Here is a 17,656-nt window from a genome sequence, read left to right as displayed (position 1 = left end):
AAGAGCAGCCTGCCAGCCTTGGTTTCCGCGGTGGCTTCGTTTTCAACCCTTGTCCCACGCAGCACATCTGCGGTACACTTCCATTTCATGTGGTGCTGATTTTAAGTCCTCAGTTGTCCTAGCACTAGTAATAACTGTTCAAAAAGAATGCCTCTCTTCGCTCCTGGGGAGCCTGGGTGGGGTGGCTGGTCCTGGCAGCACTCCTTCACTGTCTTGCTGGGGAAGAAAAGGAGATGCAAGGTGTGAGTCTGAATTTAGTAGTGGCTCCATGGCTCCCAGGATTCTCCCAGGCCTCGACCTCCACAAGCTGGAGATCTAAATCTCAGCTTTAGCCGCTAGTGCCCCAACACGCTTGTAGCTCCCCACTTACTTGGCTCTCTGACATCAGCTTTGTTGCTCTGGCACACTTCCCTCTGCGTTACACTGGACACTTCAGGTTACCCTGGAACCTCTGCTCCCCAGTGAACCTTCATGACGTGGGAAGGGCTCCATCCTCAGCACCCCCAACAATGCCTCCCGACCCTGCATTCCTCTCATCTCCCATCTGAGTGCAACTCCAGCCTGCCAGCGGCCTCTGCGCCCTGGCTTCAGTTTCTGTCCCCAAAGTCCCAAGCAGCTGGTTCTAAGTACAACTGGCATCTGTCCATTTCAAAAGCTCTGGGTTAGTCTGGTGACATTCACTCACTCAGGACTCAGGGCTCATAGCTCATCTGTGCAATGTGCCAGGCCCTGGAACGCAGTCCTAAAGGAGCGAGCTTGGGGAGTTCGGCACACAGGACCTGTTCTTATGCTTAACTCCTCTTTCCCTAAGGAAACAGAACCCTTGAGATATGCGCCTCGACTTTGGAATGATGCTGGGCCCACTGAGACCCCTATGTCTCCAACCAGCTCTCTGGGATCTGGCATCCAATCAGGCAGGCAGCAGACATACCGAGGGTGGGGTAGCCTGAGTAACACGGTTGTTGCCATGGTGATGGATGCTCACCTCTAGTCAATGAGAACCTGGGAGCTGATTTGAGCGCAGAACAACAAAGAACATCTGTCCTGGATGCAAATTGTGGCTTCTTCTTATCATCCTTCAACTGCCTCGCTGTGAGCCTTGCAATTTAGGCCACAGAATAAAACCCTTTTAAGTGCTATAAATTCAAACGATAGGCCATTAAGGAGTCTCTCTGAGGTTTAAGCCTAGGTTCGTTTCTTCAAAAAGTATTTGTAGAAAAACATAGAGAACAGAGTGAAATAAACAGCGCCCTTGGTACATCACTGAGCCAATGCAGATTTATTAAACAGTTATTACATACTAGGACAACCGAGGACTTACCGTCAGGACTGAACCTCAACTGAGAGAATGCCCACATAATATCAGGCTGCAGGCAAGCCTGTAGGGTATTTTCTCAGTTAGTGATCAATGTGGAGGACCCAGCCCATTGTGGGTGGTGCCATCCCTGGGCTGGTAGCCCTGGGTTCTATAAGATAGCAGCCAGTAAGCAGCACTCCTCCATGGCCTCTGCATTAACTCCTGCCTCCAGGTTCCTGCCCTGACTTTCCTCAGTGACAAACTGTTACCTGAAAGTGTAAACTGAATAAAACCTTTCCTCACCAACTTGCTTTTGGTCATGGTGTTTCATCACAGCAGTACTAACCCTGACTAGGTCACCCAGTATCAGGCTGTTGCAGTGGCCCATGGGATTTTCATGTGTGAAGGGCTTCCTTTCCCATCCCTGTTTTGCTTTGCTCTGTTTTGTATGATCAGCTTCCCTGTAACATCTTAGTTTGTAAAATGGAACACCCACACACAGTGTGCATGCATGCTCGTGTGTGTGCGCATGTGTGTGTGTGTGCATGCCTCTGTGTGCATGCATGTGTGCGCATGTGTGTGTGCGTGTGTGTGCATGCATGCCTCTGTGTGCATGTGTGTGTGCGCATGTGTGTGTGCATGTGTGTGTGTGCGTGTGTGTGTGCATGTGTGTGTGTGCATGCATGCCTGTGTGTGTGTGCGCGCACGTGCACGCGCACGTGTGTGTGTGTGTGTGTGTGTGTGTGTGTGTGTGTGTGTGTGCCTGTGATTACAGGAAAGCAGGGGGCCATCCCCCCTCCCAGCCTCTGTACAACCAGGACCCTCTGGGTTCAAGCTGTCACTTTCCCCTTCCAGCTTAATCTAATCTTCTCATGTTTGTTTATTTGAGGTAAACATCCTTCTTTCCCTGAACACTCAGCTCACAGTCTAACTGAAAACAGCCTGTATCCAAGGTTCTGAACATGGCTGTAAGATATTTTTCTCCTGGCTTTCTGGGTGGTGGTGGCTCCAGGAAACGGAGGCCCTACCTGCTCACCTTTGTGCATGGCAGTCAGTACTCAGACACCCCAGTCTCAGAGGCAAGCAGTCACCACAGGATCCCCACTTGCGGTGATGACAGAGCTGGAAAGACAGGTCAGGCAGGTGTCAGTGACCCTGGCTTATGGTGGCCCTCTGTCTGAGAGCACCAGTCAGTCCTACGGCACTCAAAACTCAAGATCTCTATTCCTCCCTACCTGTCGTCGCATAAGGGGCAGTGGGTATCAGTGTCTCAAACCCTACTCTCTGTTGCTAAGTACCACATAATTCTGTAGACTTGAATGTCGGACTTCCCCAGCCCCAATTCTAATTGTACCTTGTTCAGTGGCCAGGTCTGATGCCTGTCCCCTCCATAGGGTAGTGTGACTGATCCACTCACTGCTGTGTCCTCCAAAGCTGGCACAACTCCTAGCACGTATTATGCACTTGGTAAATTCTAATTAGTCGATATTAGATGGCCTCAGTTAGGAGCCTGATCATGGGACACAGAAATGTCTCCAAGAACTAGATGCACCTTTGTGACTGGGCTGAAAGCTGAGCCAGGGTTGGGGTAGGAAGGACCTGCTCTGTGTCTGAAAGCTGAGTCAGGATTGGGGTTGGAAGGACCCGTTCTATGCCTGGGGAGAGACCTTGGTGAGGACACCTTTGAGGGGAGACCATTCAGAACAGACTTGTTTGGGGACAGACTTTCTCCTAAGTCCCAGAGTTCCTCTAGAGCAGTGGTTTTCAACCTTCCTAATGCTGCGACCCTTTAATACAGTTCCTCATGTTATGGTGACCCCCAACCATAAAGCTATTTTCATTGCTACTTCATAACTGTAATTTTGCCACTGTTATGAATCATAATGCAAATATCTGTATTTTTCCAATGGTCTTAGACGGCCCCTGTGAAAGGGTCATTCGACCCCCACAGGCTGAGAACCACTGCTCTAGAACCATCAAGGCTGAGTTGAGCAGGACTCTGAAACCATGGATAGCTGACCAGGCATAGCCAGAGTGGGGACTGCTTTCCAGCCAGAGGCCCCAGGACCTTCCTCTACATTGGGCAACTGTGACAGGGTCACAGCTACATTTTCTTTTGTTGTTTTGAGACAGATTCTAATGTAGTCCTGGTGGCCCTGGAACTGGTTGAGGCTGAGGATGACACTGAAGAATCCTGATCCTCCAGCTTCCACCTCTAAAGTGGCTGAGGTTACAGACCTATAGAGGGTGCTGTGTATTGAACTAGGGCCTCTGGTACGCTCAGCCTACTCCTTAACCACTGAGCTACATCCCCAGCACCATCACCTTCTTTTTAGAGGACAAAACCCTGAAGCTTAAGGGATGAAGAGAGGTGACTATGTACTGGTCTTGTAGCTAATAGTCAGTGACTCTGGTTACTGGTCAGCCCCTCCCCAAGCCTCGCCAACCATGGTGCTGGGATTCAGAGAAGCTGGCCTTTGGAGTGGGCTCTATCCACTACGGCAGCCTTCTGCTCTTTGATGCAACCATACAACTCCTATTTGTTCACTAATGCTTGATTCTTGGAGAGCATAGATACGGTCACAGGGCCACAGGGCATGGTCACAGGGCTTGCTTCTGTGGCATTGTCTTTGAGGGCCAAACAGTGGCAATGTCTGTCAAGAGAACAAAGTAAATTAATGAGACTAATACATTGCTTCAAATCCCTGAAAGCAAAATTAAATTGTTAATATTGCACGATGTGTATGTGTGCACATGTGCGTGTAGGAGCCACGCAGGTGGAGGCTGGAGAATAACTTTAGGAGCGAGTTCTTTTCTCCTCCTGAGTTCCAGGGACCAAAGTCAGGTGTGCAGCCCTGCAGAGCAGCGTTTTTACCTACGAGCCATTTTGCTGGCCCAAACAATTTCAATTGATTAATTTTGTGGTTCTTAGGATAGAAGCCAGGTCCTCATCAATCTAAAGCAAGTGTTTTATCACAGAGGCACACCCCCTGCCCAGTCCCATGAGAGTGAAACACTTACAATCAACATATACCTTTTTTTTGTAGTGGAAAAAGCACACAAAAAATGTAATTTTAATTGTTGTTATGGTTTGCCACAAAAGGATGGCATTACCAAAATTCAACATCTTGAGTATAAGACATAAGTCACTGTGATGGGGGGAATGCCCTCAGGGCCCTAGGAGGCTTCTGCTGGAAGTTGTGCCTTGAATTGGGTAGGGGTCACCCTGGCACTCACGGCACAGTTATTCTTCACATGGTAAAGATGTATTTGCTGTCTTCACTATGTGCAATCTATCTCACAGTAAAAATGTGAAAAATTCCATATGAATCTGTTGCAGTTAAACCTTTAAGATGACTATTGGGAAGTAGGAGTCTTTATCTTCCCATGGTCTCCCATGAATTCCCTGCTCAGTCCCCCGGATGAGTAGCTGTTGACACCCTACGAGCTGGCGGTGGTCCCTCCACACTCACCCATCTGTGTTTTGTAGTGGCCTGTGAGTCTTTTGAATGAAGTGGTTGTGTTCAATGGAAGTGGGCCATTTGTGGTGTGCTGTCCTGTGAGCTCTGGGCTCGCTCTAGTTCCCAGTCCCTCGTGTCCTGAGTGCAGGTGGCCACCCTGGGCTGGTAAGGTCCTCCCACACAGGTGGCTGGGAAGCTCTCAGGCTGCCCCACTGCAATTTGGAAGTCTCACGTCTGACGTACTGACGTCTTCTGGGATTACCAAGTGATTTCTCATGCCTGACTGCCTTCTCTCATCTGGGGGTTTTGCTGAGACCCTGGAGTCAGAGGAGATGGTGGGTCTCCTGCTCACCTTTAGAGATGCACTTTTGTGAGGATCTGGAGCTGTGGAATCTAGTTCAAGATGAAACCAGGGATAGCGCATATCTGTAATCCTAGTGTGGAGAGGCGGAAGCAAGTAGATTGTCAGGAGTTCAAGGCCTGTGAGGGCTACAAGTGCCAGGCCAGGCTAGGCTATACAAGGAGTACAGTCCACTTAGGGCTATGTAGCGAGATTCTGTCTTGAAACAAAAAAGTACAAGATGAAGACCAGGAAGCCAACCTGCTTATTACAGAATCTCAGTTCACATATGTGAGGAGGGTGACCTGGTACTGTCCCCCAAATGTCCCAGCAAACGAAAGTGTGTTCATGTCTGTGTGCACGTATGCCTGCATGGCCCTGCTGTGTCCGAACAACAGACAGCAGTCAATATAAATCCAATTGGACATAATGACCAGCTTTCTCTCCCCTCTAGAGATGGTGACAGTGATTTCTCAGATGCCTTTTAGTTACAGACAAGTTTCTGAACAACATAATTGGGTTTGGGTCCTGCAGCCTGCCCTGCCGGACTATTGATTGTCTGTGACCATCTCCTGCCCTGCAGATGTCTGGGTGTGCAGTCGGCATCACAAGTGGGTGCAGACAGCTCTGAGAAGGGGATTCTGCACAGGAGTGACCTGAGGCGGAGGTCCCCTCCCTCAGAGTCTTCTGCAGCTGAGGACCACCAGTTGGCACCCACCTGCTGGGCCTTCCTGTAGGTACCACTAGTGTCAGACTTTAGCCACTGTCAAGCCACCAGGGTCCAAGAGGCAGAGCACTGGCTCACACTGGCTCACACTGCCCCATATTAAGCAGGACACAGTACTCTTCCTTTCTGGGTCTGCATTTTTGGGGTCAAAAATAGTCATGAGATCTTATAACTTTGTAACAGAAGTATAATGTGAATTACAAACACAAGCCATGTAGAACTTTCTAGAAACCACATTTAAAAAAAATTAAAAAAGAGCAGAGCATGCAGTTCAGCTGTAGAGCATTTACCTAACACGGGCAAGATGCTGAGTTCATGTCTGATCACCGTGGGGAAAGCAGCAAAAGGGAACTGGTGAGATTAGTTTTAATAATATTTTGCTTAACTCAACTCTGTTATTTAAGAGTGGGTGATATAGCCGGGCGGTGGTGGCGCACGCCTTCAATCCCAGCACTTGGGAGGCAGAGCCAGGCGGATCTCTGAGTTCGAGGCCAGCCTGGGCTACAGAGTGAGTTCCAGGAAAAGGCACAGAGCTACACAGAGAAACCCTGCCTTGAAAAACCAAAAAGAAAAAGAAAAAAAAAGAATGAGTGATATAAAAATGAATTATTTTACAGTTTTTTACTAAGTCATTGAAGTCTAACATGTTATTTTTATTTCCGGTGCAACTCAAGCTGCCCTCTTGTTATATCAAGGCTTTCTTGGCCACAGGGGCAAGTTGCTCTGTTCTGGCCTATGCAGGTGTGCCACATCTGTGGGCAGGCTTGCACTGTCCCAGGGCTTCCCAGCCTGTCCCACGCTGAGTCTGTCTGTGGATGTATGTGTCTGCTCTGTGGGCAGCACAGCCTGAAGTCTCAGGAGAGAGAGACTCAGCAGGTAGGCACCATTTCCTCTGCCTTCAGGGAACAAGGCTGGTCTGTTGGGGGTTGGGAAAGATAGGCAAAAGTGTGTCCAGATGGCACTGGTGAGCTGTGCCGGCTGCCAGATGCTTTAGTGCAACCCGTCCAGGCAGAGCTGTGTTATCTGGTTTGACTTTTGAGGCTGAGTTGGGCTCTAGAGTCAGGAAAGGATTTGTAAAGGGGGAGGGGAGAGGAAAATGGCAGGAATGATGATGGTTTCTGGACATCAGAAGGCCGGTCTGGTAGAGCCGAGGTTAGGTATTAGGAGTGGGTACACCACAGGTAACACTGAAAGCCAGCTGGAAGAACTTACATGAGGTATTAGGGAGTCATATTAGGCTCTAACTGGAGTTCACTGCAGGAAAGCAGGGTTCCTGCAGAGGGACTGTATCTCTGTTGGGTTAGAGACGGCAGCTGGGTAGGAGGCCAGTGGTACGGGAGGAGGTGACCAGATGGAGGGAAAGGAGGGGCCATTCAACATGGCAGACACCAGAGTGGCAGCTGTGACCCTTTGCTTTGACAAGGAAACTATGAGCAGGAGATGGCACCCAGAGGGCAGGAAGACGTTCTTGGAAGGCAGTCAGCTCATCCCTGACCCAGAGTCAGGAAGGACAGGGTAAGCAGAGCAAGGATGCCGGGATCTGCAGGAAGGAGGCATGCTGGCTATTCCGCTGTGCAAGGCTTTAGCAAACACAGTTGGCAACTCGCGGGGCCTCTGTCACTGAGGGCACTTCTGGTCTCTAGCAGCAGGTAGGTGAAGTTTTCTAAGGCCAGACAAAGCAGGAGGGGTGAGGGCTGAAAGCAGAAGGAAGGAGATGGGTACTCTCGGTTGGGGGAGTCCTGGACACATGGAGAGGGAGCTGGAGTGGATATGGCAAGGACCCATGAGGCCAGTGGTCCAGTGAGTCACCTTCAAATGGCAAATGCCTTGCCTAAGTGACCAGGGAACTTGAGTCATTAGTGACATTTAGAACTCTTATTCTGTTCATGGTAGCCTAAGGCTCTGGGAACAAAGCTGTGAACAGAACACAGGAGGCCATGCCCTCACCGAGGTGGAAGAAGGGGTGCAGGAGTCAAACATTAGCAGTCACTTTAGTAGTCTAGGGGACGGTCAACACAGCCCAGGTCACATGCATAAAGGTCAAGAAAGACTTTATACGTGTCCATTGTTTTATTTCAACGCATTTGTGTTTTAATCTAAGACAAAAATGATAAGGGTGGATCGTTTTGGTAAGGAGGAAATGAGACAGACACCGCAGAAAGTCCCAGTGGTGTGGAACATGGTTCTGGGGTGGCCAGAGGAGCGGATGCAGGGGTGGAGAGAAGCCTGGGAGTGAGAACACAGCAGGCAGAGGAGAACAAGAGCCTGCAAGGCAAAGGCAGAGTGGGGAGGCACAGAGGCGACGACGGGGAGGCTGGTAAGCCCGAGCTCCTCCTGCTGGCGTGTTGGGGTTTGTAGAGACCCCAGAAGTCACGTGAGAGCCCGAAGAGCCGATCTTAGAGCTGAGACAGTGACAGGTGGTAGATTAGGATGGACGGCAGTGAGGCCTGGAATTCTGACCTTGTCCCAAGTGAAGCCACTGAAAGAGTAGACAGTGGCATGGCTACCAGAGGTCATGATGCCCTTTTGACTGGGTGAGGAGATACACTCGGGAAGCCTGGGTGGCTGTTGTGGCAGACACGGGGGTGACTGTGACAGCTTCTGGGAGGGTGGAGGAGGGAGCAAACAGCCCAAGGGATGTTCTGTGGCTCCTTGCAGACCTCAATTCCAGCAAATAGCCTCAGACAGGTTAGTGATGCTGTTAAAGTCACCAACCTAGAGACCCGAGTTTGCAGATAATGCTGCACCAAACGGGTGGATTCGGTGATTGGATTATTATGTTACAGCACCTGTGACTTAATTTCATTGGCCATCAGTGAGGCATCCTTCAACAAATTGACATTTGCTTTGTTTGTCCCTCTTCAAGTCAGAACAATTGATTTGGTTACATTTTATACACAAGATTTCTTTCCTGGTGTAAAGGCCTCAGAAAAGTGGAAGGATAAGAAACACACTCTTTAAAGTTGTAGTGTCTTTGTTTACACTAAACAACTGTTAGTGTTGGTATCATAAAACAAAATAGAACAAAACGCCCTCTAGTTAAATGGGACTGAGAATGGCTGAGACCTTCTGGTACCTTGGAAGGAAAGTGAAGTTGGCTACTGTTTGGAGTAAATAAACTCCTCCAAGCCAAGGAAGCTGATGCCATTTCCATCTACACCTGTAGATCTTTTGCTCAGCTATTGTCTTTGTTGAGAACCAACTCCGGAAAGCTGTTCTCTGATCTCCACACATGCTTTGTGGCACACTGACCACCCCCTGAAATAAATAGAATATAAAGCAATTATAAAAAAATGTCTCCTAGAGATGGCATAGTGTTGAAATCATTTAAAAACATTTTTGTTGTTGTACTATTGTTTCATTACACTAGTGAGTTGTTACATAAGTTATGAGGACGCAATGTCCTTTGAGCACATGCTCCCATAGTGCACTACCCTCTCCTTTCCCATACGTTTCTTCTCTCTTTAGTGTCCTTTGTTCTCCAAGACAGTTTGGCTTCTACCTGGGCCCAGGTAGTTTCTGTACTCTGTGTGAGATGGTCTCTCATGAACTATGAATGCATGGAGAAGTTCTGAGGCCGGAGACTACAATCCCTAGAGCAACTAGCATAGCCAGATTGTACAAGGGAGCCTGATGTGTGTTCAGGGAAGCACTTCCCGGGCGTGAGTGCCTGAATTGGGATCTTCAGAACCTGCATAACAAGCCGGGCACAATGGCTCACACCTGTAATCTCAGCACGTGAGATGGGAGGCAAGAGACAGCTGGATCCCGGAAGCTTGTGGACCAGCAAAGGCTGGTGAGACACTCTGTTCCAAATGAAGGTAGAAGGTCCCTGAAGACTGGCTGAAACTTTAGGTTGTTTTCCTGTCTTCTCAAATGCACCACACATGTACCCATACCCACACATGTACCCATACCCACACATGTACCCATACCTACATGTGTACCTATACCCACACATGTACCCATACCCACACATGTACCCATACCTACATGTGTACCCATACCCACACATGCACATATACCCACATGTGTACCCATACCTACATGTGTACCCATACCCACACATGCACGTATACCCACACATGTAAACATACCCACAATGCACCTATATATGCACCCATACTTGCATGTGCACCCGCACATGTACCCACACTTACATGCACCCATACTCAACACATAAACCTACACCCACACATACACATGCAAGAGAAACATGACCACCTGCCAGTCCATAGCATTCTTAAGTTGTAGTTCATCTGTTCAGTTACATAGTGTAGAACTTTCCAGATAATTACAGAATCTCAATTTTAGATAGGTAAACGTTTATAACAGAAACAAAGAACAAACTCTACCCAAGAGTCTTTTGCCTTTGGCCAGATACTGGCCTTCTTCTCTGAGGGTCTGTTTTGTTCACTATCGTTCCCATTAGCCTGACTTGACCCAGCAAGGCCTGCCCACCCCCTGGAGATTTTTCCCGTGTGGCCTGTGCTCAGCACTGCCCACTCTGCACATAATGCCCTTGCTGGGTATCCAGGGTCAACAGCCCTTTTGGTGGAAGCATCGTGGGACTGTCTTCACAGACAACAGCTGAGTGGACCAACCGCCTTGGCTTCAAGCCCACTGTGACCAAGGTTTGCCTCTTGTGTCTGCTCCCTTCCACTTTCAAACCTCCCTCCATGTGCCCATCTTGCCGCCCTTCCTCCACAAAGGTAGGGTCCCCTGTACTTGACCCAACTGTTCAGCGATGTCTAGTGTGCCTTACAGATACCTGCCTGGAGACTTTGGGGAGGCACCCACTGGACCCCTGTCTTTCATATGTTAGAACATGCTCCTTCCTCTTCCCTCCATACTCAAGATTTTCTAAACTGCCAGCAAAGATGTGTGACTCTAGCACATCATTTCTCCTGGTCCCCTGGTGCTTCTTAGTGAGTACCCCATTTCATCCCCAAGAGTTCCCTCTTACTGCAGAGGTTACATCCCCAAATCCATGCCTTCCCCTCAAGCTGTGAACCAAAATAATTCTTCCTCCCTAAACTGTCAGTACAGTGATAAGAAAAGAAACTAATAGAAAAATAATATGCTCTATTTACTGTCTTTTCCTGTCCATGTGTGCCTCTGATAAAGTTCAATTTTATAAATTAAGCATAGTAAGATATTAACAATATTAACTCATGACAAAATAGAAACATCAAGACAAATAATCATCATACATCATCTAAAAATATCTTATTGCAGGTGCACATCCTTCTTATGATAAAAGGAGATGCTGTCACTGGGAAGGGCCCGGTGGCGTCTCTGTGTCGTATTGAAATCCATGGCACCTCTGCTCTTGGACCCTGGGGCCATCCAACACACACACTACAAGGCTGCCTCTGACCATCTGACGACAGAGCTGTCTATTAGGTGACTGACCATCAGGTGGACAGTGTGCGCACATAAACATGCTGGATAAAGGGATGACTCATGCCCCTGTCTAGATGGAGTAACTTAGCATAAGACTTCATCAAACTGCTCAAAATGGTGGACAATTGAAAACTTACGAGTTGCTTATTTATGGAACTTTCCATTGAACCTTTTCAGACCAAAGTTGGCCACTGACAACTAAAATCCTGCAAGGGAAGACTTGCATTTGGAGGGACCCCTGTATGTATTGTCATGGAAACTAAAATTAGCTCAGCTCTCCATTTCCACAGAAAATGTCCCCTGTGGAAATGTGGCTTGAACATGAAAGGCTCCCCTGCCCCTAGGCTCCTGTGTGTGAACCCTTGGTCTCTAGGTGGTGGCTCTGCTTTTGGAGGTTGTGGAACTTTTAGGAGATATAGCTCTTCTGGTATACGCTGGGTCCCTGGGGAGTGGCCGAGGTTTTGTAGCTTGGCTTCACTTCCTGTCTGAACTCTACTTTCTGAGTTGTGCACACATAAGCAAGCAGCTAGACAAGCTCCCACCACCACAGAGCTGGCACTGCCACGATGGACTGTATTCCTTCAAACTGTGAGCTGGCATAAGCATCTCATCCTCCAAGTTGCTTCTTTTCATTTATTAGTCACAATGTGAGGAAAGTGACTAGGACACTCCCACGGGAGCTTGCAAGGATTTTCTGGGACATAGGTGGGAGATCACTCATGCTTAGGTCTCCATGTCAGTTCTGAGCAGGAACAGATGAGAAACTGAGGCACATAAGATTGGTAGCACATGCAAGTTCACTCATATATATTGAAAAAATACCCTAGCCAGGCTGCTCTCTGCAGCTTTAACTCAGGTCAGTAGATCTCAAATGACGTCTGATTTAAAAACCACTCTGACCCAGTTGGCAATGTGCTTTACCATCCCTCAGTCTTGAAATGTAATGGAAAAGCCAACCCTGGCAAGACTTTTGTGTCCTCTTAGTCTCTAATACCTGACAAGATGAGAGAGTAGAGAGAGGGTGGGTGGAAGTGGGGTGCTGAGCCAGCCTCTTTGTGGGTGCTTAGTAAGCAAGGACTGTGCTCATCAGTGGTGAAAAGGCAAACAGTGTCCCCTGGCATGACACCTGAGGAGACAGAGGTAGTTAATCATGACAAGTAACTATGGGCAGAAGTGCTTGAGAGGAAGTGGCAGTACGGTAAGGGTTTCCCTCAAAGGGACCTTTCTGGAGTAGTGTCTGGAAAACAGCTTCCCAAAGAGGTAACATTAGGGCTGGTAGCAGAGAACTAGATGATGACTAGGAAAAGACCTCAGAAAAGGGAAGGAATGTACAAAGGTCCTGAGGCAGAGAAGCACAGAGAAGAACCAGTGTGGGTGGGAGGGTATGTTAGTCACATTTCCCATTGTTTGACAAAATGTCTGACAAAAGGAATTTAAGGATGAAAATGTTTATTTTGGCTCTCTGTCCAGAAGAATGAACTCCATCATGATAGGCAAGGCAAGGTGGCAAGAACATGAAGTATCCATCGCTTCCACAGACAGGAAGAAGAGCGAGACGAATGCTGACACTTCACTTCCCTTCTACTTATTCAGGCTAGGATGCCATTCCATATGACAATGCCATCCACATTCAGGGTAGGTCGTCTGGTAGTGAAATGCTCTAGACATGCCCTCACAGACTCACACAGGGTGTGCTTCCCCGGGGGACAGCAAAGATCTGCCATCATAACTCTACTTCTTGTCAATGAAGGGAACTAAGATGTCTAGAGCCTTATGGCCATAAGAAAAAAATAAAAGTCAATGCATTATTCATATATTTCAGTTCACATAGTAGATGAGGTGATGAGCAAAGGAATTAAATTTCAGAAACATCAAAGGAGGATACAATTTTGTTGGAAAGGAAGCAAGAACACATTGAAGCTGTGAAGCATATGCTCTCTTAGTCCCCTTTGTCACTGTGATAAGCCACCCTGACAAAGGCACCTTAAGGGTCTATAGTTTTTTTTTTTTTAATACTTTGGGGCCCTACCACCTGGCTCCCAAGTAAATACACATGGAAGCTTATTCTTTCTTATAAATGCTTGGCATTAGCTTGGCTTGTTTCTAGCTAGCTTTTCTTAGTTTAAATTATCCAATCTACCTTTTGCCTCTGGGTTTTAACCTTTCTCTATTTCTGTATATCTTTTCTTTCCTTCTTATTCCATGTCTGACTGTGTAGCTGGGTGACTGACCCCTCCTTTTCTTGCTCCTTGATCTTGCTCCTCCCAGATTTTTTCCTCCTATTTATTCTCTCTGCCTGCCAGCCCCGCCTATCCTTTCTCCTGCCTTGCTATTGGCCATTCAGCTCTTTATTAGACCAATCAGGTGTTTTAAACAGGCAAAGTAACACAGCTTCACATAGTTAAACAAATGCAACATAAAGGAATGAAACACATCTTTGCATCATTAAACAAAAACTCCACAGCATAAACAAATGTAACACATCTTCAACTAATATTCTACATCAAGTATCTGTTTGGCTCACCATTGCAAGATATAGTCCACACTGTGGGGAAGTCAAGGCAGCAGGAACGTGAATCAGCTGTCACATGACATCTTCAGTTAAGAGTAAAGAGCTATGAATCTAGGATCCCCTGCATACGGCATGGTGACACCCACATTGGGTGAGTCTTCCCACCTCAGGTAACAACATAACCAAGATAATCCTCATATACATGCCCACAATGCCAATCTAATTAAGATAATTTTTTATTGAGATTCCCTTCTGGAGTGACTTTACATTGTCTCAAGCTTACAAAAGTAACCAGCACAGGACACAACGTAAATTTTTTAACTATTAAAGAGAAATATGTTTGCCTTTTTAAGCCAGTGGGGTGGTTTTACATTTTCATAATATTTATATTCCAATGGATACATTTAAAAAAGCAGTACTGTAGCTGGAAGTTTTCCTATGTCCCACCTGGTCCTGCAGCTGCAGGAACACAATTAAACGCACAGAGGCTTATATTACTTACCAACTGTATGGTCTATGGCAGGCCTCTTGCTAGCTAGCTCTTATATCTTAAATTAACCCATTTCTATAAATCTATACTTTGCCACATGGCTTGTGGCTTACCAAAGCTTTACATCTTGCTTCTTCTGGTGGTGGCTCGCAGTGTCTTGCCTTGCCTCTCCTTTCTCTTCCTGTCTATCTGTTTGGATTTCCCGCCTGCCTCTAAGCTGCCTTGCCATAGACCAAATGGCTTTATTTATCAACCAATCAGAGCAACACATTCACAGCATACAGAGCAACATCACCCATCACAGTATGATAGCTTTATATATAATGGTAATATTTATAATATATCCCAAAATATTTTAATTTGTGATTAAAGAGATCATTTTAGATACCAATTTAAAAATGGGTAAAGCAACTTTATTTTTTTAAAGGATTTTCTTGGGGCACTTTGGATAGAGCTCAGCAGTTAAGAGCACATGGTTTGGTTCCCAGGACCCACATGATGGATCACTAACTATAATTCCAAGGAGATCTGATGTTCTCTTCTAGCCACCTATGGTACCACAGGTGTGTGTGTGTGTGTGTGTGTGTGTGTGTGTGTGTGTGTGTGTGTTGTAAAATCTTACATGTAGGCAAAATACTTATACATGGGAAAAACATTTTTAAATCTTAAAAAAGGGATTTTGAGGGGTATCAAAAAGTTTGAAACCCTATGTAGGTTGAGTCCTGTGGGTCTGGCATACTCCCTGGAACCACATTTCTCCAGCTTTTTGGGCTGGAGTTTTGTATTGTTTCCTGCATGCCCCCCCCCCCAAATAAAGTTACTTCATAAATACCTGAATGGGAAGACTTGGTCTCCTCTGCTCACTAATGTCTCTCCAGAATCCACCATAGTGCTGTTCTTGGCAGCTCTCAACTGGCTGAATGGATGGCTGGGTTCTCTGTGCCTCGCACTGCGCTGGGGGCTATTATTCAGACATCCATGGCACTAATTGTCACTACCACCAAGCAGGGGGTTCAGAGGATATCCTCATTTCAGAGCTGGGAGAAACAAGGCGGGGCAAATCTATATAACCTGCCACAGTTTAATAATCCAGGAAATACCAGATTGGGGTCCCAGCATCTGGTGAGAGTGCTTACATGCCACTCATCACTGACCCTGTGGCCCAGGTCAGAGCCCCTGGGTTCTGAATTTCCAGAGCCAACACACTGGGGTGCTCCATAAATTCCATGACTCCACAGTTTAGTTTTCTGCCATCTGCTTTCTCCTCCTGAGTGTGTCTGCATCTCCCTCCCTGTTTAATATTTAAGTTTCACACATTCTGAGATTTTTCAGAGACCCGTGTCACTGACCTACTTTTCCCATCCACACATCTTTTATCATGGGGGGAGGGTAACTGTGGGAAGCGCAGGGGGTCTCTCTCCAAAGGAACGAGAAGTGGAGAGAGTGAGGAGGACCACACATCACAAGGTTGCTCCAAGCAGGCTCCTGCTGACAACAGACGAACATTAATAAAACAAGGCCAGACTCCTCTTCTGAGAGCCCGCGACAGTAGCAGGGATGCTAAGTGGCTAAAAACACATCTCTCACCCTCTGACCTCACAAAGGGCCTCAGAAGCCACCCTGACCCGTGTGTGTGTGTGTGTGTGTGTGTGTGTGTGTGTGTGTGTGTGTGTGTAACAAAGGGCCTCAGAAGCCACCCTGACCCGTGTGTGTGTGTGTGTGTGTGTGTGTGTGTGTGTGTGTGTGTGTGTGTGTGTAGGCGTTTCCTTACTGTCTACCACAGGTACATTCCTAACCAAAGATACCTCGCAGAGCAGGTCAGTCGTTCAGGGGCTCTGCCACTCTTAACCGTGGAAACCACGCCCCAGGCACAGCATAGAAGGCAGAAAGCTCCCTTGTCAAGGTGTCATGTACATTTTGCCACACTCTAGCCTAGTTCCAGGCGCTCCTGCCCACTCACAGGTGCTTTTGGTGGCCTCGGAGTCCCAAACCGGCTGTCCCACTCACTCTGGGGGTCTTCGCTTGCCTCCATCCCTTCTTTGTCTTCCTTTCTTTTGTTTCCAGCTCACCTGGAAGGTGAGCCCCGAGCTCTAGCCTCCCAGCTGCACTCTGACCCTGGGGCACACCCCACAGCCTTCATTCATGTCATCTGGTCCACTTTATGGACATTGTGGCTCAAAGATCCACACAATTCCTCCTGGCCTCTCCTGGGGATAAAAGAAAGCCCGAGTACCTGCACACCCTTGGCCCTGACTCCCTGTTCTAGGCTCCTGACGCTGTCCTCTGGAGCCCCTGCAACTGCCGTCTTGACTCCCCTCCCCACTCCTTTCCTGCACAGGCCCCCAGGGTCCGCCAGGGTGGGCGCGTGACAGAAGTCCAGACCGGGGACAAGAGGCGGCTCTGGGTGGGCGGAGGCCAGCGTCTCAGCCCCCCGCCCCCGCTCCGCGCTGTCCGTGACGTCAGAGCTGGACTGGGTAAACTGAGCAGGGCTCTGGGGCGCTGGGGCGGAGAAGGCGACCTGGAGCCGGGGGTACGCACGGACGGAGGCCAGGGCAGTGTGGCGCAAGAACCCAGCAGGCATTCGCAGGCGACCGGGAGGTACGCGGGGCCGGGGAGGACAGAGACCCCTCGGGGATCCTCCAAGGCAGTGGGCGGGGTCCGGGAATCCCGGACTCGGGCTGAGCGGGGACCTTGGGTGCAGCTGGGAGGGGCAGCGTCCCCGGGCCCCAGGTCTGGTCCCCGACGGCTGGGGAGGCGCTCCTAAGGACGTTATCCGGACGCGTGAGCGAAACCGAGCGCTCCCTGTCGTCCCGGGCCACCGCTGGTGGACGCGACTCCTCGTGCTTCGTGTGGCGCGGGACTCCTGGCTGCCCCAGCCGCTGACCGCACCCGCACCTGCAGCACAGCAGAGCCATGGCCCTGAGCGAGCTGGCTCTGCTCCGATGGCTGCGGGACAGCCGCCACTCGCGCAAGCTGATCCTGTTCATCGTGTTCCTCGCGCTGCTGCTGGACAACATGCTGCTCACCGTCGTGGGTACGTATGGACCTTGCGTCCCCGCCATCCGATCCCCGGCATCCATCCGATCCCCAGCATCCCCGTCCGTGACACTGGGTCACGAGCACCTCGTCCTCGGTACCTAGCACCAGTCCTCAGCAACCCTGTCCCTGGCACTGGGTCCCCAACACCTTGTCCTCATCATCTAGCCCCCGGGCCCAGGCACCTCATCCCCCGGCAGCCTGTCCTCCGCACCCCACACACCCCAGTTTATCTGAGTAGCTCTGCGGGCCCAAAAAAGTTGAAGAAAGCGCTGTGGGAAAAAAAAAAAAATCCTTGAATACCAGCCAGCCTCGCCCCTGCTTCTGGGATCTGCACTTGTGGCTTCGCTTTCCTGGAGGTCAGGTCGAAACCCGTGACCATCCGAT

The 17,656-nt window shown here is 48.8% G+C and overlaps 1 protein-coding gene across 2 annotated transcripts in view; it reads left to right on the top strand.

Annotated features, from left to right (window-relative positions):
• The first annotated feature begins 16,713 nt into the window (after nucleotides 1-16,713).
• Slc18a2 (solute carrier family 18 member A2) overlaps nucleotides 16,714-17,656 on the top strand; it is a 36,620-nt gene continuing 35,677 nt past the window's right edge. Inside the window, exons 1-2 of one of the 2 annotated variants that reach the window (XM_052714352.1) lie at nucleotides 16,714-16,831; nucleotides 17,135-17,267. In XM_052714352.1, coding sequence (XP_052570312.1) covers nucleotides 17,147-17,267 — 121 coding nt within the window. In that variant the 5' untranslated portion in view covers nucleotides 16,714-16,831; nucleotides 17,135-17,146. The remainder of the gene's footprint in view (nucleotides 16,832-17,134; nucleotides 17,268-17,656) is intronic. The other variant, XM_052714353.1, reaches the window with a different exon arrangement.

This window comes from Peromyscus californicus, unplaced genomic scaffold, assembly GCF_007827085.1.
Source record: "Peromyscus californicus insignis strain IS unplaced genomic scaffold, ASM782708v3 Scaffold_4__1_contigs__length_199733344, whole genome shotgun sequence".
Classification (NCBI taxonomy): Eukaryota; Metazoa; Chordata; class Mammalia; order Rodentia; family Cricetidae; genus Peromyscus; species Peromyscus californicus.
Note: the sequence above shows the minus strand (reverse complement) of the source record. Positions and strands in the feature narration are given on the sequence as shown.